The sequence below is a fragment of the Arachis stenosperma genome, chromosome 8, assembly GCF_014773155.1.
Source record: "Arachis stenosperma cultivar V10309 chromosome 8, arast.V10309.gnm1.PFL2, whole genome shotgun sequence".
Taxonomy (NCBI): Eukaryota; Viridiplantae; Streptophyta; class Magnoliopsida; order Fabales; family Fabaceae; genus Arachis; species Arachis stenosperma.
Window position 1 is genome coordinate 50,996,686 of NC_080384.1, and position 26,802 is coordinate 51,023,487.

At 43.6% G+C, this 26,802-nt stretch overlaps 1 protein-coding gene across 1 annotated transcript; it reads right to left on the reverse strand.

Annotated features, from left to right (window-relative positions):
* Window positions 1–600: 600 nt before the first annotated feature.
* Window positions 601–2,066, reverse strand: LOC130946167 (uncharacterized). The gene is made up of 2 exons (XM_057874842.1): window positions 1,867–2,066; window positions 601–1,255 (listed from the first exon to the last, which is right to left on the reverse strand). Exons 1-2 carry the CDS (start codon window positions 2,064–2,066, stop codon window positions 601–603), a joined length of 855 nt encoding a protein of 284 aa, XP_057730825.1.
* Between the last annotated feature and the right edge of the window lie 24,736 nt (window positions 2,067–26,802).

Here is a 26,802-nt window from a genome sequence, read left to right on the forward strand (position 1 = left end):
GCGTAAAAATAATGAGAGCCATTATATATGATCGCATAAGAGATAGAAGCTAGTATCTTCTTTTAATATGGACAAAAGCAGCATCACAAAATTATGAATATAAATTAAGAATCGAAAAAGGGTAAGTTATATATATATATATATATATATATATAAACCAAAATGTAGAATTTACTTTATTGAGTTAAATCTCAAATTCGTCCTTGAAAGATACCCCGATCTCCATATTAGTCCCCAAAAAATAAAGTTAATCAAAAGAGTCCCCGAAAGATACCCAAGTTAATCACGTTTGTTCTTCCGTCAACTTTCTTAGTGACCTGGCTAACGTCTACTGACGTGTTTCGTTAGCTTCCAACCTGGAAGAGGCCAACGTGTCATAACCGATTGTTGACAAGGTAAGTTTGACAAAATAGTTCAAATAAGTCCCTAATTGTTTGAAACATAATCCTAATTTCGACGATAAATACGTCGTCTTCATCAATCAGAGGGCCATATGTCTGGGTTAGTGTTGAAATTGCTGGTTTTTGGGGCGACGATTGAGGCAGCAAATGGAGACTGTAGTGGTGGTGTGTCGTTCTACTACACTATGCCTCTGCCAACCTACATGTCTTCTTCTTCTTCTTCTTGGATATCATCTGAACTTTGGAGATGGCTCAACTTAACTTTTGCTCTTTTTGATTGTGATGAGTCTTCTCTTGCATCCTCTTCGTTAGCCTTCTTCTTCTCTCTATCACTATTTTCGTCATCCTCATTAGCCTCTCTCTTCTCTCCGTCACCGTTTTCTTCATCGACAGCCACTGCAGGCTGTTTGGCACTTGAATTATCTTTTGATTCCAACGTGGATGCTTTTGAATCAGACTGTTCAGCTTTATCTTTGTTGCTAGATGCTCTATTCTTGGCTGATCTTTCGAATTTCTCCAGAAATGAGCGGACTTCTTCATTGTTAGCAAGATCTAAAGGAGTCTTTCCTACCCTTGTCTTGGCAGTAAGACTCGCCCCTTTCTTGGCCAAGTACCTAACAAGCTCCAGATGGGAACCTTGAGCTGCGTAGTGTAATGAATTCATGCCTTTGCGAGTACAAGCCTTGATGGATGCACCAGCTGCAACTAAAGCCTTAACAACTTCCAAATGCCCCTTCTGAGTGGCAAAGTGTATTGCGGCCATGTCATCCATAGCAGAAGCACCAACATCAGCCTTATTCTTGCACAGATAACTTACTATCTCTGCATGTCCAGCAAATGCTGCTAAATGAAGTCTATGGTCCAAAGCTAATTGTCAAAAGGAACAAAGTGGAAATGCTATAATTTCCAAGACAAATCAAATTCATTTTACCCTATATAAAACATCCTTACTTATTTCCAATTCTTCCTAGGGTATCTTTAATTAGAGAAAAAAAATTGGGTGAAAGTTTTCTTTGATGAGTTTCATGAGTCCATGTGTAATTTTAGTCATCAAACACTTCTATAAAAAGTTTCACCCCATTTTTACTCGCCAATAAAACAACCCTACCCCATAATAACAAGTTTATAGGGCATTACATATTAAGCACATAACAAAGTACCAAATCATTTTCAGATAAAACATGCAGCACAACTCTGTTCATGCAACAAAAAGATAAAAAGCATAAACAATAAGTCAACAGAGATTCCAATACAATGGTATTAGGGAAGCTAATCCACAATTCGATGCAGATAGGTCAAAAAGGAAAGGGAAAAAAATCACGGTGCAATGGATTCAATTATCATCAGGAAAGAACAAGTTAAACTTCAAAGCAAACGAATTGAATGGAGAATTTACCGTGGAAACCGAACAAAGTGTTAGGGTTCCTTTAGCAATTAGTAGTGATAATAAATGAGAGGAGGATACGGTGTTCTTGAATGCTTGTCTCTGGAATTAACAGTCAAAGGGTTTGAAGTCAAAATCATCTGAATAGCGACGAGATCACCGGACCTTGCCGCCATATGGAGCTCGTCGCCGGTGCTTCTTCTCTGTGGGTTCACTTCACACACTTTAAAACCAACCAACCACAAAATCTCCATTCTGCCCACAATACGACGCCGAATCATGATTATCAGGGCATTCACTCAAAACGGCGTCGTTTTTCTTCTCTGCCAGCGTGACAGTTAACGTCACACATCAGCAGACGTTAGCCAAGTCATCAAGCTTTGACGGAAGGACGAACCTGATTCAGTCGTATATCTTTTAAGGACTCTTTTAATTAACTTTATCTTTTGGGGACTAATATGAAGATCAGAATATCTTTCAGGGACGAATTTGAGTATTAACTCTTACTTTATTATACGGAAAAATGCGAAGGTTGACCTTTGACAATTACATTTGATTCTTTAACTTTTCTTTTTACAAAAAACTGAATGCATTTCTCGAATGAAGTGTGCCAAAATTTCATTTCTTTATTTAAGTAAATATATATAATATAATATATATTCTATATAATTAAGATAGTTTAATTTTAATTTTAGATTTTTTTATGTCTGTTTTGGTCTTCTTTATATTTATTTTTCACATAATTTTAAAAATTTTCTAAAATAGTTATTGTAAAAAAATAAACATAATCTTTTCAAATTATACCCTTTAAAACTTTTAGGTTTAATTACTTTGTTAGTCTTTATAGTTTCACCAAATTTTTAATTATGTCTCTATATTTTTTTAATTAGGATCTTATACGGTTATACCATATTAAATTTTGTAATTAAGTTTCTACCATGATAAAAATATTGAAACTAACAGAATATTTTGTTAAAACTATATATAATATTCAGTCAAGTGTTAGGCATATTCGTTTTGTTTAACGCAATATTTTGTTAATTCTAATATTTTTGTCACGGCAGAAATTTAATTACAAAATTTAATATAATATAAAAATTTAAATAAAAAATATTTTCAACCTAATTAAAAATTCAGTAAAATCAACATAATAATTAAACTAAACTTTTAACCATCAAATTATAATTTCTGTAAAAATTAATCAATAAACTGAATAAAGATACCAAAAAAAAATTGGTCATAAAACATTGCAACTTTGCAAGGTGGCCAATTATCCACTTCAATCCTCACAAGGGTTGTTCTCAAGATCAGATATGGGCACGTACGTGTGTCTAAATTCTGCCCAAATCTAATGCATGAATGCCCATTCAGACCGCTATCATAAACAAAAAAAAAAAACAAAAAAAAAACAAAAAAAAAAACAAAAACAGATAAAGATTCTGCCCATTTCTATAAAAAAAAAGCTGAAGTTAAATATATATTTTATATTGATAATAAATTTAATATTTGTTTTTTATATATATAGCATAATTATATTTTGTTTTTCATAAAGGTGATTATTTCTTTTGTTTTCATCCTTGTATTTAATATAAATTTAAATTAATAAACACATCTTGTCCAAAATATGTTTATTCGATATTTTGTTTCTCGAAAAGTTGTTATTCGGAATCTTTGATTTATTTAAAAAAGAAAAATTTCTATTAATGATTTTATATGAGAGTCTGTTTTTTTTTTTCTTTTTAAAAAATAACTAATTATAATCTATACATTCTAACTAACTTAAGGGTATTAAGGATGAAATGAGGTTTTAGGTCTAGGCTCATAATAAAATCTTTTCATCTTAACAGATCAAATTTAGTTTTAGCGAGATTAATATATTGATGTATAAAAGACCTAATTATAGAATTAAAAATAGTATAAACATTTAATTGAAAAAAATGAAGAATAATAAAAAGTCATTAAAATTTATTGTTTTTTTATCATTAGCTAAGCATTAATATTTAAAAATATGTGATAAAGTATATTGTTAGATAATTAAATTAAAAGAACTAGATTAAAAGAATTGAATTGAAAATGATAATTTAAATAATAAATTCTAATAGTTCTCTAATATTTTTTAAAAAATATAAAAATCTAATTATAAATTTGATAAAATAATAGAAACTAACAGAACTAACGATCAAAAAATAACACTTGAAATGATAAAATTATCTTGTTATTCTCTTCTCTTATCCTTGCTCGGTTGCTCCTTATTCTCTATTTTCTCCTTCTCCATCATCTCCATTATGGCTGTGCTTCTTCTTTCTCTTTTTCGACATCATCATCTTCTTCATCTTTGTCGACTTCATCTTCTTGTGCATCAGTGTCTTTGTCATGCTTAAGTGACTTTGTTTTTGTCTTTGTCACTGTTGGAACTTTTTTAATGAATTTCCCTCCGTCTCTAAATTTGTTCATGCAACTTTTGTCAAAATTATTAACTTTTCTTTTTATGTTATGAAATTTAATAGATTTTGTGCTTTATCATTTATTTGAATCGGATAGGAGTACTTAAGATTTTTTATTTGTTCATGATAACCAAAAAAAAAAATCACCAAAAATTTATATATGTTCTAATTCTAATTTTATTTTTTTTATGGTAAAAAATGAGTAATTTAATTTTGGTACATTTTTCAGTAATTTTGGTTAAATTTGTTTCTCTGTTCTTTGTTTTGCAGCGAGTTTTGAATCAAGTTCTCAAAGAAGCTGGATACATAAAAGACACTAACATTGAATGACTTCACTAAAGTTTGTATATTTGGTAATATTCTTTTCTGGACATGGTTTTTTAGATATAGTTTAATGTTATTAAAGTAGTAAAAAGAATGATGCCTTTCGAAAATAAATTTTTATTGTGCCTTCTTAATCTAGAAATTTAGCCTAATTGCAAATATCTTAGATGAGATGGAATCATGTAAAAGTTCTGATTCTCCAATAAAACAAAGAGTATAAAAGAAAATAAAGGGAATATTAGAAGTGAGCCTAAGAACTAATAAAAGAGATAGGATTGATGACAATATATTATGTTTTTATCTTATTTAAACAAATTTGTTATTTGGACGCTATATAATGAAAACCAAGTAATAAATTTTAGGGGTGATCTTAAATAAAAATATCAAATGATAAGACTATGATAATTGGAAATCAGGAAGCTACGCAATTTATGTTAGAGGAAGCAAACGTGATTGAAGAAGAGCTCACAAATCACAATTATTGTTGATAATGTCCATTTTATTAATCTTGAAAATAGTAATATGTGCTCTTCATTTTGTGTTTGTGTCTTAGGTGATAAAATCTAACTAATATTAGTTTCTTTTTTTTATACTGCAGTTGGAGGTAGTAAAATTTAAAATTAATACCACTCGAATCTACGGGTATCCATCTCGCTCGGGACGGATTCTTGGGAGGGGCGGGACGGGATTGAGTTTAGATAATACCCACCCCTATCCGTCCCGCTATATATATAATATATATAATTTTAATATATAATATGTATAATATATATAAAATAATTAGTAAATGATTAATAATATTGTATCATATTTAAATTTTTACTTTAATTTATATTATATATTTGATGATGGTTATATAAATTTTGAAATTTAATTTTATTTATTGAATTTTAGAAATTATAGGGACGGGTTAAAATTTAACATTTTACTACTCATGAATAGAAGCGGGACGGATTTTATGTAGATTGTTGTACGGCAATAAATTATTATTATTATTATTATTATTATTATTATTATTATTATTATTATTATTATAGGTGTATAAATAAAAAATTGAATATAATAGAGAATTAAAGAAAATATGTTTACAAAAAAGAAATTAATAAAAAAATTATCTAAAAATATATTTTTTTAAAAAAAGGATTTGGTCATTTTTTTTAAATATTATAGAAATTAATTATTTTTAATAAGTCATTTTTGTATTAATAGTCTTTTTTAATAATTAAATCTTTTTAATAGTCTTTCATAACAAATTTTTTTATCAAATTTTAAGAATAAAAAAAATTTATTTTATGCTTGCAAAAGATATCAAATTTTATCTTATTTCTAAATTTTTTTTATAATATATATTTAATATTTAATTATTTTTATATTTTTAACTTTTAAAAATATATTTATTATTTATATCTTTTAAAATTATTTATGCCAACAAAATACATTTTCAAATATCATTTTTGTAATTTATCCTCTTATGGTTTATCACAAATAACAAAACAAAACAGCCTTTATCACTATTAAAAACCCTCGCACCCAATCCTCTCTTGCAACCCTCTTCGCAAATAACGAGATCAAGTTGAATTTGAAGTTCCCTTTTTACTACTAGTTTATTCCGTCATTCTTTTATCCCATTTTAGTTTTATTTTTGGAGAGTCCTTCCTTTAACAACAATTTGTCTTTATTAGCTAACATTGGTCATTTATATTATTTTGTGCGCACCAAGACAATTTTTTATCCACTATTTATATTTTATAGTCAAGAAATGATCAATATGTACAAATTTTGTAAACATGTTAGTACCTTTTTCTCTAATATTGCATACAGAAACCGAGTTCCAAACATTGAATGTTTCTTATTTCATGATCTATGTTAAGTAATATATCATGGCATCTTCATTTCTCTTGCTGCACTAATTAGTAACAATAATTAACTTAAAATTAGTATATTGGCACGTTTTTTAAGTATAACTATGTCTTCTTGTAGTCATTAACAGCCACGTTTACTAAAAGTAGTCATATATTATTCTATTGGCATGGTTAATAAGTGTAGTCATATAATTTTTTATTGGCATATTTTTAAAGTGTGGCCAAAATCAATTCTCTGGACACGTTTCAAAAACATGGCTGTATGTCTATTTTTTGATATACTTTTAAAGCGTGACTATAAGATCATACATTCAGCCACGTCTTTAAGTATGGTAACAAATAAAAGTGTGGCAAAAAAGCATGCTAATAGATCGATAAAAGCGTGGCAAAAAAGCATGCTAATAGATCGATAAAAGCGTGATAATAGAATAACTGACATTGACATACTTGCGAATGTGATCTTTTTAAAAATGTGCCGATAACTTAAAAAAATATGACAAAAAATTATCGCAACACTTTTTTATACTTTTTAACACGCTTTAAAAGCGTGACAAAAAACTGATTTTTTTTTTACTGTTAAATTCAACACAGCGATATACCTTTCACTCATTTACGAAGAAAATTGATGTCATTTTTTTTTCATAAAATGCATGAATATTAAATGTCATATCATGTAAACCTTAAAATAATTGTCAAATTAAATAATAGCATCATGTCATATATATTTAAAAGGCCAATTCTATAGTGCCTATGAGTTTTTGCCTAAATATTGCCTAACTTACTTTTTGTAGTAAGTTTTAATTTTTTAAAAATTATTTATTTTTATATCTTTTAAATAAAATAATAACTTTTAACCCTTTTTAGTAAATAGGCACCACATTATAGGCACCGTAGCATTCACCTATTTAAAATTATAGCATAAACTTTTCTTGATAGAATAGTGTGAACTGTATGAACTATGTGGTAGCGTTTGGTAGAGAGATAGAGACAGAAAGATTGAGACTGAGCGACAAAGACTAAGAGACAGAGACTAAAATAAATCTTAATATTCTGTTTGGTGCAAAGTGGGAGACAAAAATTAAAATAAGAATGAAATTCTAATTTAATTTGTACAAAGAGTAAAATTGGAATTAATTAATTGAAATGAAGGTATTTTAAGTATAAAATGTTATTAAAGTTTCAGTTTCCATCTCTAAAAATTTTAGTCCCCTGTGTCCCTATTTTTTAGAAGTACTGAAATACTAAAATTTTAGAGACAAAGACAGAAATTTTAGTACCAATCTCTAAATCAATAAACATAATACTGAATTTTAGTCTCTAAACCTCTGTCTCAGTACTTCAAAACAAACACTACCTCAAGAACATCAAAGCTTACTATCTATTGTTTAAGAATTAGGCGAGTAGATTTTAAAGAGCACTATGGAATTTATTATTTATTTATTTTGGGTGAAGGAGAATATCCATCCATTTCCGTTTTGTATAAGCAAGTAGGTTTTTACAATTTACAACTAGTTAACGAATTGATGCATGCACAAAATAATATTCGAATTCTCAATACTTATTTAAACAGACGAGTGAATGTAACTGACTATTTGACTAATTCAAGTTGATTTATTTTTCTATTGAACTTTTGATTGAGTTGAAAACAAAAATATTTGATAACAAAAAAATTAGTCAAAAATAATTAAAATTTATTTTATTTATTATTTATTAATTATTATAATCATTAATAAATATTAAATAAGACAATTTTAATTATTTTTTTTTATTTTACCTAGCATTACCAAGTTGAAAATTTTCGTGCATTATTACATCATAACACCAACTATTAGGCATGTGCATGAGTCCAAGTTGCATTTTATTTATATAGCATCCACATGAATATTCTTAAGAGTTCAAAAACCAAATGAAAATCTCATGCATCAAATTGTCATTTTTAATATTTTTTTAATTAATTTAGCGAGAAATAAAGGACCCCTATGTCAGAATGTCAATAGGTTTCTTTAATTTTCTGCCCTCGCCCAAGTTTGTGGAAGAACAAGTTGACTAAGTGCTATCATTAATGACAAAAAAAAAAAAGTGCTATCATTGGGTTTGATTTTTGATTGTGTGGTTCTGGATGTTGAATGATATGAAAAAAAAGGAGAAATTTTATTGAATTAATAATTTAATTAAAATATACTTTATAGATTTTATTAAAATTATATATATCTTGTTTCATTGTTTATGAATTATCACACTAATATTTCTTATATCACTAGCTGTTAATTCCTTTTTTATTTTTTTTTAGAAAAAGTAATCCCAACAAATTTTAATAACCAAAAGTTTTTTTATTTTTTATTTTGTTAGAGGCTAATAGAGTTTGCCTACATTTTTGGATTTTTTTATGTTTTTTCAAATCTTAACTCGTGAAATTACGGTCAGACACACTGACACAACAAAAAGAAATTGAGGAAAAGAAAATGACAGGTTGCTAGAGATGTGTTTGAAAGGTGAAAAAAGAAAAAGAAAAAAATAATGAAGAAAAGTTGAGTTCTATACGACCTTAATTAGTGTATAGCATAATAATAATAATAATAATAATAATAATAAAAAATAAATAAATAAATAAATAAAAAGTTCATAGTGGATTGTTGTGGTTCTAAACTTACAGAGTTGGAAGAAAGTAAAAATGCAATTTACTGATAGTAGAAAAAATATTTTAAATTACAATAATAAACATCCTTATATAAGGTAGTAATTAACAAGAAACTAGCACACTACTAATTGTAACTGAAAAATAATTAACATCTATTCTGACTAAATTTATTAGCCTCTGACAAAATAATCTAATCTGATGATTGATTTTATGTTTAACAAAATGAAAAATAAAAAAGTAATTTGATAATTAAAATTGTTAAATATTAAATATATATTTCATAAAAATTTATTGGAAAATAATTTAAGATATTGCTCAAATAAAAAATAAATTGAGGGCAATTATAAAAAATATGTATTCTTCACATTTACTATTATTTTTTTACTTGACAAGAACGATCAAATATAATTTTTATTATATAAAATTTTCTGTCATATTTTTTTTTCTTAATTTCACTTATTAAAAATCATATTTGAATAATGAAATCGTCAAATAAAAATCAATTGGGAGGATCAGATATGTCGTAATCCCAAAGCAAGAGTTTGTTCTATCATCTTTTATTAATTAAAAAAAAAAATGCAATGTTGCACTTTCTTTATTTCCCATTGAGAAGGATAAAGAAATGCACGATTGGGTAGTTATAGTGTAGTTGATAACCCTACCACTGTCACGCTTCAATGTTAATAATGGAGCAACTTTTCAAGTCTTCTTTATTTAATTGTTTTTCCCACATAAAGTTTCATTGGTCAGCTACACAAAATGTGCATAACAGGTGTTATGGCCCGGCCCAAGGTCCACACGGGTCGACCTGGCCCAAGTTCTACCCGACCCGGATGTCTGCACTCCGACCGACCCGGACACGCGTCCTGTACGGCTCACACACGGCTGCATGGCAGCGTCCTTGGAGAATTGGGCCTGACCTCACGTGGGGCCCATTACTGACATGTATAAAAGGGGAAGGTTGGCTCTTCCCCCGAGGTACGTCACATTCTCTCACTTATCACTCTGCCCGCCTGCACATTACTGACTTGAGCGTCGGAGTGTCTTTGCAGGTGGCACCCCCCTAAGCATCTCTCCAAGACAAGTGCTCGGCTATCCGGTAACCCTCCTACAGTGCGACCCAGATTAAGACGTCCTCACCCCTTCACTTATCCCCCGATCTGTCAGGAACCCGACAACCGAACATTGGCGCCGTCTGTGGGGACGTCTAAATGGAAGTTGTACTGGGTCCCGGCGACCAAGGCCGGGCTGCCGGAGCGAAGGGGGCAGCCTCCGTCGCCTCGCAAGGGGGGCGGCGAAGGTCCCCCCATCGACACACGAGGACACGACCATTCGGAGGAACGGGCGGCGATAGCGCCATAATAATGCAAGAGCTACGCCACAGAGTCCAGAACCTGGAGCGACAGCTTGCCGACCGGGAGCGGGACGGACGATCTACCGATCCGAGCTACACCCCGTCTCCCGGGAGCGAGGAGGAAGACTCTCGCCGAAGCCGCCCGCGGACGGAAGCGGAGAGCTCACGGGAGGAGTCACCCATAATGAGGAGACGAAACGACACGATCATCTACTCCCGCGGCAGACCGACCCATCGGGCGACAAGAGGTCGCGAAGACGGAAGAACACGACAACCTGTGATAATGGGCGCCACCCCGTTCCACCGATCTATCCTCGAGGTCCGGCTGCCGAAACACTTCGACAAGCCAACGGACATGAGGTACGACGGAACTCAAGACCCTCTTGAACACCTCACGGCCTTTGAGGCCAGGATGAATCTAGAGGGAGTAGGCGACGAAGTAAGATGCCGCGCCTTCCCGGTGACCCTAGCAGGACCAGCGATCAGGTGGTTTAACGGCCTCCCTCAAGGTTCCATCTACAATTTCGCAGACATCAGCCGCGCATTCCTGGCTCAATTCACAACGCGAATAGCAAAGGCCAAGCATCCTATCAACCTTCTCGGGGTAACCCAGAGACAGTGAGAGCCGACCAGGAGGTACTTAGATCGGTTCAACGACGAATGCTTGGAAATCGACGGCTTAACCGACTCGGTGGCCAGTCTCTGCCTGACGAACGGCCTCCTCAACGAGAACTTCCGAAAACACCTTACCACAAAGCCGGTTTGGACGATGCATGAAATCCAAACGGTGGCCAAAGAGTACATAAACGACGAGGAAGTCAGCCGAGTAGTGGCTGCCAATAAGCGGCAGTCCGGTTACGGCCAGGCTCGCCAGTCCGGTGGCGACGGGGAGAGCAAAAGAAAAGGCTAAAGAGGAGGCATCAAACAAAGCACCTAGGCCGTTCCCTCGAGTCGGGAAGTTTACTAACTACACTCCACTCACCCTCCCCATCGTGGAAGTCTACCAACAAATAGCCGAAAAGGGAATTCTTCCGAAGCCCCGACCACTCAAGGACCGCACGGGTGGAAACAAGAGCCTTTATTGCGATTACCATAAGGGATATGGCCACCAAACACAGGACTTTTCGACCTGAAGGATGCATTAGAACAAGCGATAAGGGAAGGAAAGCTAGCAGCGTTCTCCCATCTCATCAGGGAGCCGAGGAGGCGTTATCGTGATCAAGACGAGGAAGGCAAAACACGCTCGACCAAGCGGCGACAGGAGCCCGAAGACGGAGACCACGGCCTCACTGTAATAAACGTGGTAACGGCAAAAACACTGCACCAAAGTCCCGCTCGGCACACAGAAGACGCCAAGGTTCTGGCGATCTCATCTCCACCGGTGCAGAATACCAAAAAACCTCCGTCCATTTCTTTTGGCTCAGAAGACCAATGGTTCAGCGACGCCCCGGAAAACCCTCCCATGGTCATAACGGCCAGAGTGGGAACCGGCCTCGTCAAACGGATCCTTGTCGACACAGGAGCTGATTCAAACATCATGTTCCGCAACGTGTTCGACGCACTGGGTCTGAAGGATGCCGACCTGACGACTCACCAGCACGGGGTTATCGGGTTAGGCGACCACTTCATCAAACCAGACGGAGTCATTTCCCTACCAATCTCGGTGGGGCAGGTGCAAGGCCGAAGATCGGCGATGGCCGAGTTCGTAATCCTCCGAGACTCCACAGCCTACAACATCATCTTGGGAAGAAAAACAATCAATGATTTTGAAGCCATAATCAATACCAAGCTGCTAGTTATGAAGTTTGTCACCGATGATGGATCCATAGGGACCATAAGAGGGGACCTCGAGACGGCGGTCGCCTGTGACAACGCCAGCCTTTCCTCAGAAAGAAGTCCAAGGAAGCATCTGGCGTATTCCTAGCCGACCTTGACGCCAGAGTTGAGGACAAGCCGAGGCCGGAACCAGAAGGGGACCTGGAGAAATTTAGCATCAGTGACGAAGGGGAAAAGTTCACTTTCGTTAACAAGAACCTCCCACATGAGCTGAAGGAACCTCTGATTGAAATGATAAGAGCTAACAGGGACTTGTTCGCATGGACACCAGCCGACATGCCGGGCATAGATCCACAATCATCTCACACCACCTAGCCGTCAAGCCGGAAGCGCGCCCAGTGGCTCAACGGAGGAGGAATGTCGGCGGAAAGAGCGGAGGAGGTAGCCAAACAACGGCCGGCCTCCTAGAAGCAGGCTTCATACGAGAAGTGGACTACTCGACGTGGCTCTCAAATGTGGTACTGGTGAAAAAGCACAATGGCAGGTGGAGAATGTGCGTGGACTACTCTGACCTTAACAAAGCATGCCCCAAAGATTGCTTCCCCCTTCCCAATATAGATGCACTCGTCGACGCTGCGGCGGGGTACCGATATCTGAGTTTCATGGACGCCTACTCCGGTTACAATCAGATACCGATGCACCGACCAGACGAAGACAAAACGGCGTTCATAACGCCAGGAGGAACTTTCTGCTATAAGGTAATGCCATTCGGCTTAAAAAATGCAGGGGCGACATATCAAAGGCTGATGAACAGGATATTCCACGACCTCATAGGAAAAACGGTTGAAGTCTACGTGGACGACATCCTGGCAAAAACAACACGACCTGACGACCTCCTAACCGACCTGGCAAGTGTATTTGCGTCCCTCCGTCAACACGGTATGAGGCTGAACCCCCTCAAGTGCGCCTTCGCCATGGAAGCCGGCAAGTTCCTGGGATTCATGATAACCCAGAGAGGGGTAGAAGCTAACCCGGAGAAATGCCAGGCAATACTGCAGATGAAGAGCCCGGGCTGCATCAAGGACGTTCAGAGGTTGGCAGGACGATTGACATCGCTTTCCCGGTTTCTCGGCTTCGGCGACAAGGCCCTGCCATTTTTCAACCTCATGAAGAAAGGGATGGCGTTTGAGTGGACACCCGCATGTGAAGAAGCCTTTCAGCACTTCAAGGAAATCCTGGCGGCACCTCCCGTTCTCGGGAAGCCAAAGGACGGGGAACCACTATACCTATACCTCGCTATAACAAGCGAAGCCCTGGCCGCAGTTCTGGTACGGGAGGACGGAAAAGCTCAACAGCCAGTCTATTTCATAAGCAGGGCCCTGCAAGGGGCAGAATTAAGATATAGCAAGTTGGAAAAGCTAGCCTTGGCACTCCTAACTTCCTCGAGAAGGTTAAAACAATACTTCCAAAGTCACCAAGTGGTCGTCAGAACGGACATACGGTACGAGCCCCGGCAAGCCATCAAGGCGCAGGCCATGGCGGATTTCTTGGTTGAAGTAACGGGAGATCCAGGCGAAGACATGGGCACACGGTGGAAGCTCCATGTGGACGGAGCCTCCAACCAGACCTTCGGAGGTGCCGGGATCATCCTGGAAAGCCCGATTGGGGTTGTGTACGAACAGTCGGTTAGATTCGAATTTCCCATCTCAAACAACCAAGCAGAATACGAAGCCCTCATAGGAGGCTTGACCCTAGCGGCGGAAGTCGGCGCAAGAAGACTGGAAGTGTGCAGCGATTCCCAAGTCGTCACTTCCCAAGTAAACGGCAGCTACCAAGCCAAGGACCCCCTGTTGCAAAAGTACTTGGAAAAGGTTAAAAGCTTGAGCCAAAAGTTCGAAGAAGTCACGATCCAGCATGTACCCAGAGAAAGGAACACACGGGCAGACCTCCTATCAAAATTGGCCAGCACGAAGCCAGGGGAGGGGAACCGGTCTCTAATCCAAGGCATGACAAGGGAACCAGCAATTGCACTACACATAACAACCCTAAGGTCTTCATGGCTAGATCCCATCACCAACTTCCTAGAACACGGCCAAGTCCCTAGTGATGAAAAAAATGCGGCAAAACTAAGAAGAGAAGCGGCAAAGTACGCCGTCATCCAAGGACAGCTGTTCAGAAAAGGGCTCAGCCAACCCCTCCTGAAGTGCCTACACCCCGACCAGACGGACTATGTCCTCAAGGAAGTCCATGAGGGCTGCTGCGGACACCACATCGGAGGCAAAGCCCTAGCAAGGAAGTTAATCCGAGCCGGGTACTACTGGCCGTCGATGATGGCAGACTCCAAGAATTTGTCAAAAATGCATAAAGTGCCAACAGAACGCCAACTTCGCCAAGGCGCCGGCCTCCGAGTTAAGCTTGCTAACGACCTCCCGGCCGTTCGCTCAGTGGGGAGTCGACCTCTTAGGGCCCTTCCCAGTCGGCCTTGGGCAGGTCAAATATCTCATAGTAGCGATTGATTACTATACCAAATGGATAGAAGCCGAACCACTGGCTAGCATATCCTCGGCCAATTGCAAAAAATTCATGTGGAGGCAGGTGATAACAAGATTCGGGATACCAAAAGTCGTCATCTCGGACAATGGCACGCAGTTTACCGACAAGAAATTCACAGAGTTTCTCAGCGGCCTGGGTATAAGGCAAAGGTTCTCTTCGGTAGAACACCCTCAGACGAACGGACAAGTGGAGTCCGCCAACAAGGTTATCCTCTCAGGGTTGAAAAAGAGGTTGGACAATAAGAAGGGTGCTTGGGCCGACGAGCTAGCGTCGGTCCTCTGGTCTTACCGAACAACCGAGCAGTCCTCCACCAAGGAAACTCCTTTCCGGTTAACGTACGGGGTGGACGCGGTACCCGTAGAAATCGGAGAACCAAGCCCACGACTCTTTTGAAAGGGGTAGAGGAAGCCGTAGAAAAGGACCTGATAGAGGAAGCCCGAGAAATGGCCCACTTGACAGAAACGGCGCTAAAACAAAGAGTGGCGCTCCGCTACAACACCAAAGTGCTCAAGAGGGAATTCGAGCCAAACGACCTCGTCCTGAGGCGAAATGATATCGGCCTGCCGACCCCCGGAGAAGGCAAACTGGCGGTCAACTGGGAAGGCCCGTACAGAGTCAAGAAAGTGATGGGAAAAGGAGCATTCAAACTAGAAAGACTCGACGGCAAGGAAGTCCCGAGAACTTGGAACGCGGACAACCTAAGAAGATTCTACTCCTAGAGGAAGGGCCGGCGCGCCGACCAGGCTAGCTAAGTAGTCGTTTTGCTCATTTATCTTTTGAAATTCTCATAGCGATTTACATGTCCTTTATACGACTGCCGAATAAGACATACTTGTGCAAATTCTCCATTCTTTTATCTCCGTTTTTCAGATAAATCGTCTTGTCATGACTAACGACAACGCCTAACCCGGGACTGATCACCCCGGGAGGTCATCAACTACCATTATAACAAACAACTACGCGAGAGCCCACGGGCCGCCGGTATAAACAACTATAAACCAAAACGGTTACTAGAAGCGATAACCCAATCGGACAAGTAAGAAAAACTTTATCGCGACAACACGAGCAAGCGACTAAAAAGTCATTGTTCACGAGCCAAAATTAAAACGGCTAAGACTAAATTGTTCATAGGCCAAAACGGCTAAAATCAAGTGTTTACAAGCCAAACAAAACGGCTAAACAAGAAACAACGAAACAAAGTTCATTTATTGGGAGCATCGACAACTTGGCCATCCTTAATAATCTTGAAAACACCAATTGCCGACGTCGAACTCAGGGGCAACAATTTTAAGTTGAGCCTTCAAGGCTTCCTCAGTACCCAAAATCGCGCCTTACCCTGTTTGACGACGTCTTTGTACTTAGCCTTCCACGTTGCCAGTCGGCCTCTACGGCCTGCTTCTCTTCTCGACCTCGGCCGCACGCTTCTGCGCCTCACCAACCTGTTTCTCCAATGCCATCTCACGCTCGACCAACCGTTCAACCGTCGCGTCCGATTCTTTTGCTTTTTCTCAGCGGTTGTGGCCTTCTGTTCGGTGGCAGTGGCTTTTGCTCGGCAGCAGTGACCTTCTTCTCAGCGGCATCTAATTTCTCTGAAGACTGAGTCAGCCGCTCCCGAAGAGTTTCAACTTCACTCTTCAACTCATTATTGGCCTTCCCACTGGCCTCCAACCTCCTGCGGAGGGACTCCATCCCGGACAGCTCAAACTCGGCCTTCCGGCTATTACGGCGCCCCGCAGGAGTGTTCGGTACATCCCCTCGCCTGCCCAGCAAGGGATGACTCGTGGAAGTACTCTTCAGTGCCAGGGATCAATTGGGTATCTATGAAGTTGCTCGCGTCAAAATTCCTCTCCATGACGGTGAGGACCCCTTCAGGGCTTGACGACGCCGTAGAGACTTTCTTCCTCTTTCTCTTCAGGCTGGAGACCCACCACCTCCTCCTCACATCCGGCACCGAACCCCCAATCCCGGTCACCTCACGGATAGGGGAAACGTGGACCGCCTTGCCACCTTCTACCGTGGCGCCCTGAGCCGAGGTTTCGATCCCGTCGTTTGCGGCCCTCTGCTCGGGAGCATCCTGGCCCTCCGGAGGAGCATCAGGCCCCTCGGGGGTAGGCTGCTCGTCACCCTCCTCGTCATCACCACCAGCAAGAAAGGTTTGAAACAAGTCGGCAAGGCCCGTCACCGACGCAGACATATCCACTGCAGGAAAACAAAGAAGGTCGGTTAGTCGCCACACAATATCAATAAAAGGAAAAAAAAACAAAGGGCAAAGTGAAAAGCTCCTCACAAATATAATTACGGCCGGACTCCCTGTCACCCATGAGGAGATGGGGATTTACCGGGTTCCTCCCAAAAACTGCGTTTAGCACCTCGGCAATCTGCTTATCTACTGCCGACATGCTTTTATAATTTACCTTAATAAAACTATTGGACCCTGCCCCGAAGCTCCAATAAGTCGGGATGAGCCGTACCCCCTCCAAAGACAGCCAAAAGGGGTGACGACCTTTGGCAGGGCGGACCTTAAAATACTTGTCCTTAAACCCATGGTAGGAATCTTCAAACAAACCAAAGATCTTCCGACCCTGGGCAGCACGGAAGGACATGAACCCTTTTTTATGTTTTCCCTCCTTGGAAGGGTTTGTGAGGGTAAAGAAGAAGAGGAAGACATCCACGGACACCGGCAGTTCGAGATATTCACAGACCATCTCGAAACAGCGGATCGAAGCCCAACTGTTCGGATGCAACTGCGACGGTGACACGGAAATTCGGTTTAAGAGCGCCATTTGAAAGGCTGAGAAAGGAATGCGAACTCCGACTTGAGTGAACATGGATTTGTAGAACCAAATCCAGTCGGCGACCTGGCGGGGTTGGAAGTTGATTTCGTACAATCGCTCGTGAGGAGCCGGGACGAAAACGTCGTAATTGGCCTCCTCGTCGGTCCCGCCGCACAAATACCCGGCTTGTCGGAACTCGGTGAGCTCCTCCTCGCCCATTTGATTGGGTGAATCCCTTACATCAGAGACGACCCAAGCATACTGGTCGTACGCCGCAGGGTTGACGGATGCCCGGGAGACCGTGCGAGCCATACCTACATGGGGGTACCATCCAGTTAGTCTAAGAGATCGGTTGCTCAGGCCGAACACAAACATCACCCTCACGACTTCTCGACTAACGCTAGACAAGACTGAATGGCTAAGAGAACGAGAAAAAGCCTACCCTGGAATGGTACTTTCCCCCCTAACACATCTACTCGTAACTAAAAGGCTACGCAGTAACATCAAAAAACCAAATAACAAGCATACAGAAATAATGCATAAAAGGGAGGTTGATTAGAAAATTACCTGAATTGATGAAAAGGTGATGGAGTTGCAAGTCTGGGAAAATGCAGGATAGATGAACGAAGACACCACAATAATGCTCTGAAATCTCGCCACAGGGAAGAAAAAGAAAAGAAATGGGAAGTAGCACAAAACCAACTGTTTAAAAACTGCTCCCCCAAAGCGCGAAAACACCTGGGGGCAGAATAGTCTTTTCAAACGGGGTTTTTTCACCCCATCATGAGCATTCAATGCTCGGCACGAGAAACGGAGCGACGAAACGGTTGCCTACGCAAACCAAAGGACACGCGCGTTGAGAGCGCCTCCTCCCCACGAGCGGCCGACCAGACGACATGCGAAACTACACGCCATTGGTAGCTCCCATGACCACCATTGGCGCGTGGGGGCACTGTTATGCCCCGGCCCAAGGTCCACACGGGTCGACCTGGCCCAAGTTCTACCCGACCCGGATGCCTGCACTCCGACCGACCCGGACACGCGTCCTGTACGGCTCACACACGGCTGCATGGCAGCGTCCTTGGAGAATTGGGCCTGACCTCACGTGGGGCCCATTACTGACATGTATAAAAGGGGAAGGTTGGCTCTTCCCCCGAGGTACGTCACATTCTCTCACTTATCACTCTGCCCGCCTGCACATTACTGACTTGAGCGTCGGAGTGTCTTTGCAGGTGGCACCCCCCTAAGCATCTCTCCAAGACAAGTGCTCGGCTATCCGGTAACCCTCCTACAGTGCGACCCAGATTAAGACGTCCTCACCCTTCACTTATCCCCCGATGTCAGGAACCCGACAACCGAACATTGGCCCGTCTGTGGGGACGTCTAAATGGAAGTTGTACTGGGTCCCGGCGACCAAGGCCGGGCTGCCGGAGCGGAGGGGGCAGCCTCCGTCGCCTCGCAAGGGGGGCGGCGAAGGTCCCCCCATCGACACACGAGGACACGACCATTCGGAGGAACGGGCGGCGATAGCGCCATAATAATGCAAGAGCTACGTCACAGAGTCCAGAACCTGGAGCGACAGCTTGCCGACCGGGAGCGGGACGGACGATCTACCGATCCGAGCTACACCCCGTCTCCCGGGAGCGAGGAGGAAGACTCTCGCCGAAGCCGCCCGCGGACGAAAGCGGAGAGCTCACGGGAGGAGTCACCCATAATGAGGAGACGAAACGACACGATCATCTACTCCCGCGGCAGACCGACCCATCGGGCGACAAGAGGTCGCGAAGACGGAAGAACACGACAACCTGTGATAATGGGCGCCACCCGTTCCACTATCTCTATCCTCGAGGTCCGGCTGCCGAAACACTTCGACAAGCCAACGGACATGAGGTACGACGGAACTCAAGACCCTCTTGAACACCTCACGGCCTTTGAGGCCAGGATGAATCTAGAGGGAGTAGGCGACGAAGTAAGATGCCGCGCCTTCCCGGTGACCCTAGCAGGACCAGCGATCAGGTGGTTTAACGGCCTCCCTCAAGGTTCCATCTACAATTTCGCAGACAGCCGCGCATTCCTGGCTCAATTCACAACGCGAATAGCAAAGGCCATCATATCAACCTTCTCGGGGTAACCCAGAGACAGTGAGAGCCGACCAGGAGGTACTTAGATCGGTTCAACGACGAATGCTTGAAATCGACGGCTTAACCGACTCGGTGGCCAATCTCTGCCTGACGAACGGCCTCCTCAACGAGAACTTCCGAAAACACCTTACCACAAAGCCGGTTTGGACGATGCATGAAATCCAAACGGTGGCCAAAGAGTACATAAACGACGAGGAAGTCAGCCGAGTAGTGGCTGCCAATAAGCGGCAGTCCGGTTACGGCCAGGCTCGCCAGTCCGGTGGCGACGGGGAGAGAGCAAAAGAAAAGGCTAAAGAGGAGGCATCAAACAAAGCACCTAGGCCGTTCCCTCGAGTCGGGAAGTTTACTAACTACACTCCACTCACCCTCCCCATCGTGGAAGTCTACCAACAAATAGCCGAAAAGGGAATTCTTCCGAAGCCCCGACCACTCAAGGACCGCACGGGTGGAAACAAGAGCCTTTATTGCGATTACCATAAGGGATATGGCCACCAAACACAGGACTGTTTCGACCTGAAGGATGCATTAGAACAAGCGATAAGGGAAGGAAAGCTAGCAGCGTTCTCCCATCTCATCAGGGAGCCGAGGAGGTGTTATCGTGATCAAGACGAGGAAGGCAAAACACACTCGACCAAGCGGCGACAGGAGCCCGAAGACGGAGACCACGGCCTCACTGTAATAAACGTGGTAACGGCAAAAAATACTGCACCAAAGTCCCGCTCGGCACACAAGAAAGACGCCAAGGTTCTGGCGATCTCATCTCCACCGGTGCAGAATACCAAAAAACCTCCGTCCATTTCTTTTGGCCCAGAAGACCAATGGTTCAGCGACGCCCCGGAAAACCCTCCCATGGTCATAACGGCCAGAGTGGGAACCGGCCTCGTCAAACGGATCCTTGTCGACACAGGAGCTGATTCAAACATCATGTTCCGCAACGTGTTCGACGCACTGGGTCTGAAGGATGCCGACCTGACGACTCACCAGCACGGGGTTATCGGGTTAGGCGACCACTTCATCAAACCAGACGGAGTCATTTCCCTACCAATCTCGGTGGGGCAGGTGCAAGGCCGAAGATCGGCGATGGCCGAGTTCGTAATCCTCCGAGACTCCACAGCCTACAACATCATCTTGGGAAGAAAAATAATCAATGATTTTGAAGCCATAATCAATACCAAGCTGCTAGTTATGAAGTTTGTCACCGATGATGGATCCATAGGGACCATAAGAGGGGACCTCGAGACGGCGGTCGCCTGTGACAACGCCAGCCTTTCCCTCAGAAAGAAGTCCAAGGAAGCATCTGGCGTATTCCTAGCCGACCTTGACGCCAGAGTTGAGGACAAGCCGAGGCCGGAACCAGAAGGGGACCTGGAGAAATTTAGCATCAGTGACGAAGGGGAAAAGTTCACTTTCGTTAACAAGAACCTCCCACATGAGCTGAAGGAACCTCTGATTGAAATGATAAGAGCTAACAGGGACTTGTTCGCATGGACACCAGCCGACATGCCGGGCATAGATCCACAAATCATCTCACACCACCTAGCCGTCAAGCCGGAAGCGCGCCCAGTGGCTCAACGGAGGAGGAAAATGTCGGCGGAAAGAGCGGAGGAGGTAGCCAAACAAACGGCCGGCCTCCTAGAAGCAGGCTTCATACGAGAAGTGGACTACTCGACGTGGCTCTCAAATGTGGTACTGGTGAAAAAGCACAATGGCAGGTGGAGAATGTGCGTGGACTACTCTGACCTTAACAAAGCATGCCCCAAAGATTGCTTCCCCCTTCCCAATATAGATGCACTCGTCGACGCTGCGGCGGGGTACCGATATCTGAGTTTCATGGACGCCTACTCCGGTTACAATCAGATACCGATGCACCGACCAGACGAAGACAAAACGGCGTTCATAACGCCAGGAGGAACTTTCTGCTATAAGGTAATGCCATTCGGCTTAAAAAATGCAGGGGCGACATATCAAAGGCTGATGAACAGGATATTCCACGACCTCATAGGAAAAACGGTTGAAGTCTACGTGGACGACATCCTGGCAAAACAACACGACCTGACGACCTCCTAACCGACCTGGCAAGTGTATTTGCGTCCCTCCGTCAACACGGTATGAGGCTGAACCCCCTCAAGTGCGCCTTCGCCATGGAAGCCGGCAAGTTCCTGGGATTCATGATAACCCAGAGAGGGGTAGAAGCTAACCCGGAGAAATGCCAGGCAATACTGCAGATGAAGAGCCCGGGCTGCATCAAGGACGTTCAGAGGTTGGCAGGACGATTGACATCGCTTTCCCGGTTTCTCGGGGCTTCGGCGACAAAGGCCCTGCCATTTTTCAACCTCATGAAGAAAGGGATGGCGTTTGAGTGGACACCCGCATGTGAAGAAGCCTTTCAGCACTTCAAGGAAATCCTGGCGGCACCTCCCGTTCTCGGGAAGCCAAAGGACGGGGAACCACTATACCTATACCTCGCTATAACAAGCGAAGCCCTGGCCGCAGTTCTGGTACGGGAGGACGGAAAAGCTCAACAGCCAGTCTATTTCATAAGCAGGGCCCTGCAAGGGGCAGAATTAAGATATAGCAAGTTGGAAAAGCTAGCCTTGGCACTCCTAACTTCCTCGAGAAGGTTAAAACAATACTTCCAAAGTCACCAAGTGGTCGTCAGAACGGACATACGGTACGAGCCCCGGCAAGCCATCAAGGCGCAGGCCATGGCGGATTTCTTGGTTGAAGTAACGGGAGATCCAGGCGAAGACATGGGCACACGGTGGAAGCTCCATGTGGACGGAGCCTCCAACCAGACCTTCGGAGGTGCCGGGATCATCCTGGAAAGCCCGATTGGGGTTGTGTACGAACAGTCGGTTAGATTCGAATTTCCCATCTCAAACAACCAAGCAGAATACGAAGCCCTCATAGGAGGCTTGACCCTAGCGGCGGAAGTCGGCGCAAGAAGACTGGAAGTGTGCAGCGATTCCCAAGTCGTCACTTCCCAAGTAACGGCAGCTACCAAGCCAAGGACCCCCTGTTGCAAAAGTACTTGGAAAAGGTTAAAAGCTTGAGCCAAAAGTTCGAAGAAGTCACGATCCAGCATGTACCCAGAGAAAGGAACCACGGGCAGACCTCCTATCAAAATTGGCCAGCACGAAGCCAGGGGAGGGGAACGGTCTCTAATCCAAGGCATGACAAGGGAACCAGCAATTGCACTACACATAACAACCCTAAGGTCTTCATGGCTAGATCCCATCACCAACTTCCTAGAACAACGGCCAAGTAGCACGGCCTAGTGATGAAAAAAATCCCTAAGAAGAGAAGCGGCAAAGTACGCCGTCATCCAAGGACAGCTGTTCAGAAAAGGGCTCAGCCAACCCCTCCTGAAGTGCCTACACCCCGACCAGACGGACTATGTCCTCAAGGAAGTCCATGAGGGCTGCTGCGGACACCACATCGGAGGCAAAGCCCTAGCAAGGAAGTTAATCCGAGCCGGGTACTACTGGCCGTCGATGATGGCAGACTCCAAAGAATTTGTCAAAAAATGCATAAAGTGCCAACAGAACGCCAACTTCGCCAAGGCGCCGGCCTCCGAGTTAAGCTTGCTAACGACCTCCCGGCCGTTCGCTCAGTGGGGAGTCGACCTCTTAGGGCCCTTCCCAGTCGGCCCTGGGCAGGTCAAATATCTCATAGTAGCGATTGATTACTATACCAAATGGATAGAAGCCGAACCACTGGCTAGCATATCCTCGGCCAATTGCAAAAAATTCATGTGGAGGCAGGTGATAACAAGATTCGGGATACCAGAAGTCGTCATCTCGGACAATGGCACGCAGTTTACCGACAAGAAATTCACAGAGTTTCTCAGCGGCCTGGGTATAAGGCAAAGGTTCTCTTCGGTAGAACACCCTCAGACGAACGGACAAGTGGAGTCCGCCAACAAGGTTATCCTCTCAGGGGAAAAAGAGGTTGGACAATAAGAAGGGTGCTTGGGCCGACGAGCTAGCGTCGGTCCTCTGGTCTTACCGAACAACCGAGCAGTCCTCCACCAAGGAAACTCCTTTCCGGTTAACGTACGGGGTGGACGCGGTAATACCCGTAGAAATCGGAGAACCAAGCCCACGACTTCTTTTGAAAGGGGTAGAGGAAGCCGTAGAAAAGGACCTGATAGAGGAAGCCCGAGAAATGGCCCACTTGACAGAAACGGCGCTAAAACAAAGAGTGGCGCTCCGCTACAACACCAAAGTGCTCAAGAGGGAATTCGAGCCAAACGACCTCGTCCTGAGGCGAAATGATATCGGCCTGCCGACCCCCGGAGAAGGCAAGCTGGCGGTCAACTGGGAAGGCCCGTACAGAGTCAAGAAAGTGATGGGAAAAGGAGCATTCAAACTAGAAAGACTCGACGGCAAGGAAGTCCCGAGAACTTGGAACGCGGACAACCTAAGAAGATTCTACTCCTAGAGGAAGGGCCGGCGCGCCGACCAGGCTAGCTAAGTAGTCGTTTTGCTCATTTATCTTTTGAAATTCTCATAGCGATTTACATGTCCTTTATACGACTGCCGAATAAGACATACTTGTGCAAATTCTCCATTCTTTTATCTCCGTTTTTCAGATAAATCGTCTTGTCATGACTAACGACAACGCCTAACCCGGGACTGATCACCCCGGGAGGTCATCAACTACCATTATAACAAACAACTACGCGAGAGCCCACGGGCCGCCGGTATAAACAACTATAAACCAAAAACGGTTACTAGAAGCGATAACCCAATCGGACAAGTAAGAAAAACTTTATCGCGACAACACGAGCAAGCGACTAAAAAGTCATTGTTCACGAGCCAAAATTAAAACGGCTAAGACTAAATTGTTCATAGGCCAAAACGGCTAAAATCAAGTGTTTACAAGCCAAAACAAAACGGCTAAACAAGAAACAACGAAACAAAGAGTTCATTTATTGGGAGCATCGACAACTTGGCCATCCTTAATAATCTTGAAAACACCAATTGCCGACGTGTCGAACTCAGGGGCAACAATTTTAAGTTGAGCCTTCAAGGCTTCCTCAGTACCCAAAATCGCGCCTTTACCCTGTTTGACGACGTCTTTGTACTTAGCCTTCCACGTTGCCAGTTCGGCCTCTACGGCCTGCTTCTCCTTCTCGACCTCGGCCGCACGCTTCTGCGCCTCACCAACCTGTTTCTCCAATGCCATCTCACGCTCGACCAACCGTTCAACCGTCGCGTCCGATTCTTTTTGCTTTTTCTCAGCGGTTGTGGCCTTCTGTTCGGCGGCAGTGGCTTTCTGCTCGGCAGCAGTGACCTTCTTCTCAGCGGCATCTAATTTCTCTGAAGACTGAGTCAGCCGCTCCCGAAGAGTTTCAACTTCACTCTTCAACTCATTATTGGCCTTCCCACTGGCCTCCAACCTCCTGCGGAGGGACTCCATCCCGGACAGCTCAAACTCGGCCTTCCGGGCTATTACGGCGCCCCGCAGGAGTGTTCGGTACATCCACCTCGCCTGCCCAGCAAGGGATGACTCGTGGAAGTACTCTTCAGTGCCAGGGATCAATTGGGTATCTATGAAGTTGCTCGCGTCAAAATTCCTCTCCATGACGGTGAGGACCCCTTCAGGGCTTGACGACGCCGTAGAGACTTCTTTCTCTTCAGGCTGGAGACTTCCACCACCTCCTCCTCATCATCCGGAGTGGGCACCGAACCCCCAATCCCGGTCACCTCACGGATAGGGGAAACGTGGACCGCCTTGCCACCTTCTACCGTGGCGCCCTGAGCCGAGGTTCCGATCCCGTCGTTTGCGGCCCTCTGCTCGGGAGCATCCTGGCCCTCCGGAGGAGCATCAGGCCCCTCGGGGGTAGGCTGCTCGTCACCCTCCTCGTCATCACCACCAGCAAGAAAGGTTTGAAACAAGTCGGCAAGGCCCGTCACCGACGCAGACATATCCACTGCAGGAAAACAAAGAAGGTCGGTTAGTCGCCACACAATATCAATAAAAGGAAAAAAAAACAAAGGGCAAAGTGAAAAGCTCCTCACAAATATAATTACGGCCGGACTCCCTGTCACCCATGAGGAGATGGGGATTTACCGGGTTCCTCCCAAAAACTGCGTTTAGCACCTCGGCAATCTGCTTATCTACTGCCGACATGCTTTTTATTTACCTTAATAAAACTATTGGACCCTGCCCCGAAGCTCCAATAAGTCGGGATGAGCCGTACCCCCTCCAAAGACAGCCAAAAGGGGTGACGACCTTTGGCAGGGCGGACCTTAAAATACTTGTCCTTAAACCCATGGTAGGAATCTTCAAACAAACCGAAGATCTTCGACCCTGGGCAGCACGGAAGGACATGAACCCTTTTTTATGTTTTCCCTCCTTGGAAGGGTTTGTGAGGGTAAAGAAGAAGAGGAAGACATCCACGGACACCGGCAGTTCGAGATATTCACAGACCATCTCGAAACAGCGGATCGAAGCCCAACTGTTCGGATGCAACTGCGACGGTGACACGGAAATTCGGTTTAAGAGCGCCATTTGAAAGGCTGAGAAAGGAATGCGAACTCCGACTTGAGTGAACATGGATTTGTAGAACCAAATCCAGTCGGCGACCTGGCGGGGTTGGAAGTTGATTTCGTACAATCGCTCGTGAGGAGCCGGGACGAAAACGTCGTAATTGGCCTCCTCGTCGGTCCCGCCGCACAAATACCCGGCTTGTCGGAACTCGGTGAGCTCCTCCTCGCCCATTTGATTGGGTGAATCCCTTACATCAGAGACGACCCAAGCATACTGGTCGTACGCCGCAGGGTTGACGGATGCCCGGGAGACCGTGCGAGCCATACCTACATGGGGGTACCATCCAGTTAGTCTAAGAGATCGGTTGCTCAGGCCGAACACAAACATCACCCTCACGACTTCTCGACTAACGCTAGACAAGACTGAATGGCTAAGAAACGAGAAAAAGCCTACCCTGGAATGGTACTTTCCCCCCTAACACATCTACTCGCAACTAAAAGGCTACGCAGTAACATCAAAAACAAATAACAAGCATACAGAAATAATGCATAAAAGGGAGGTTGATTAGAAAATTACCTGAATTGATGAAAAGGTGATGGAGTTGCAAGTCTGGGAAAATGCAGGATAGATGAACGAAGACACCACAATAATGC

Bases quoted from the DNA above. Each gene is read 5' to 3' on its own strand.
- LOC130946167 (XM_057874842.1), bottom strand. From the start codon at position 2,066: ATGATTCGGCGTCGTATTGTGGGCAGAATGGAGATTTTGTGGTTGGTT. The intron at 1,256-1,866 runs GTATCCTCCTCT...TTTGGACCATAG, and splicing joins GACAAGCATTCAAGAACACC to ACTTCATTTAGCAGCATTTG.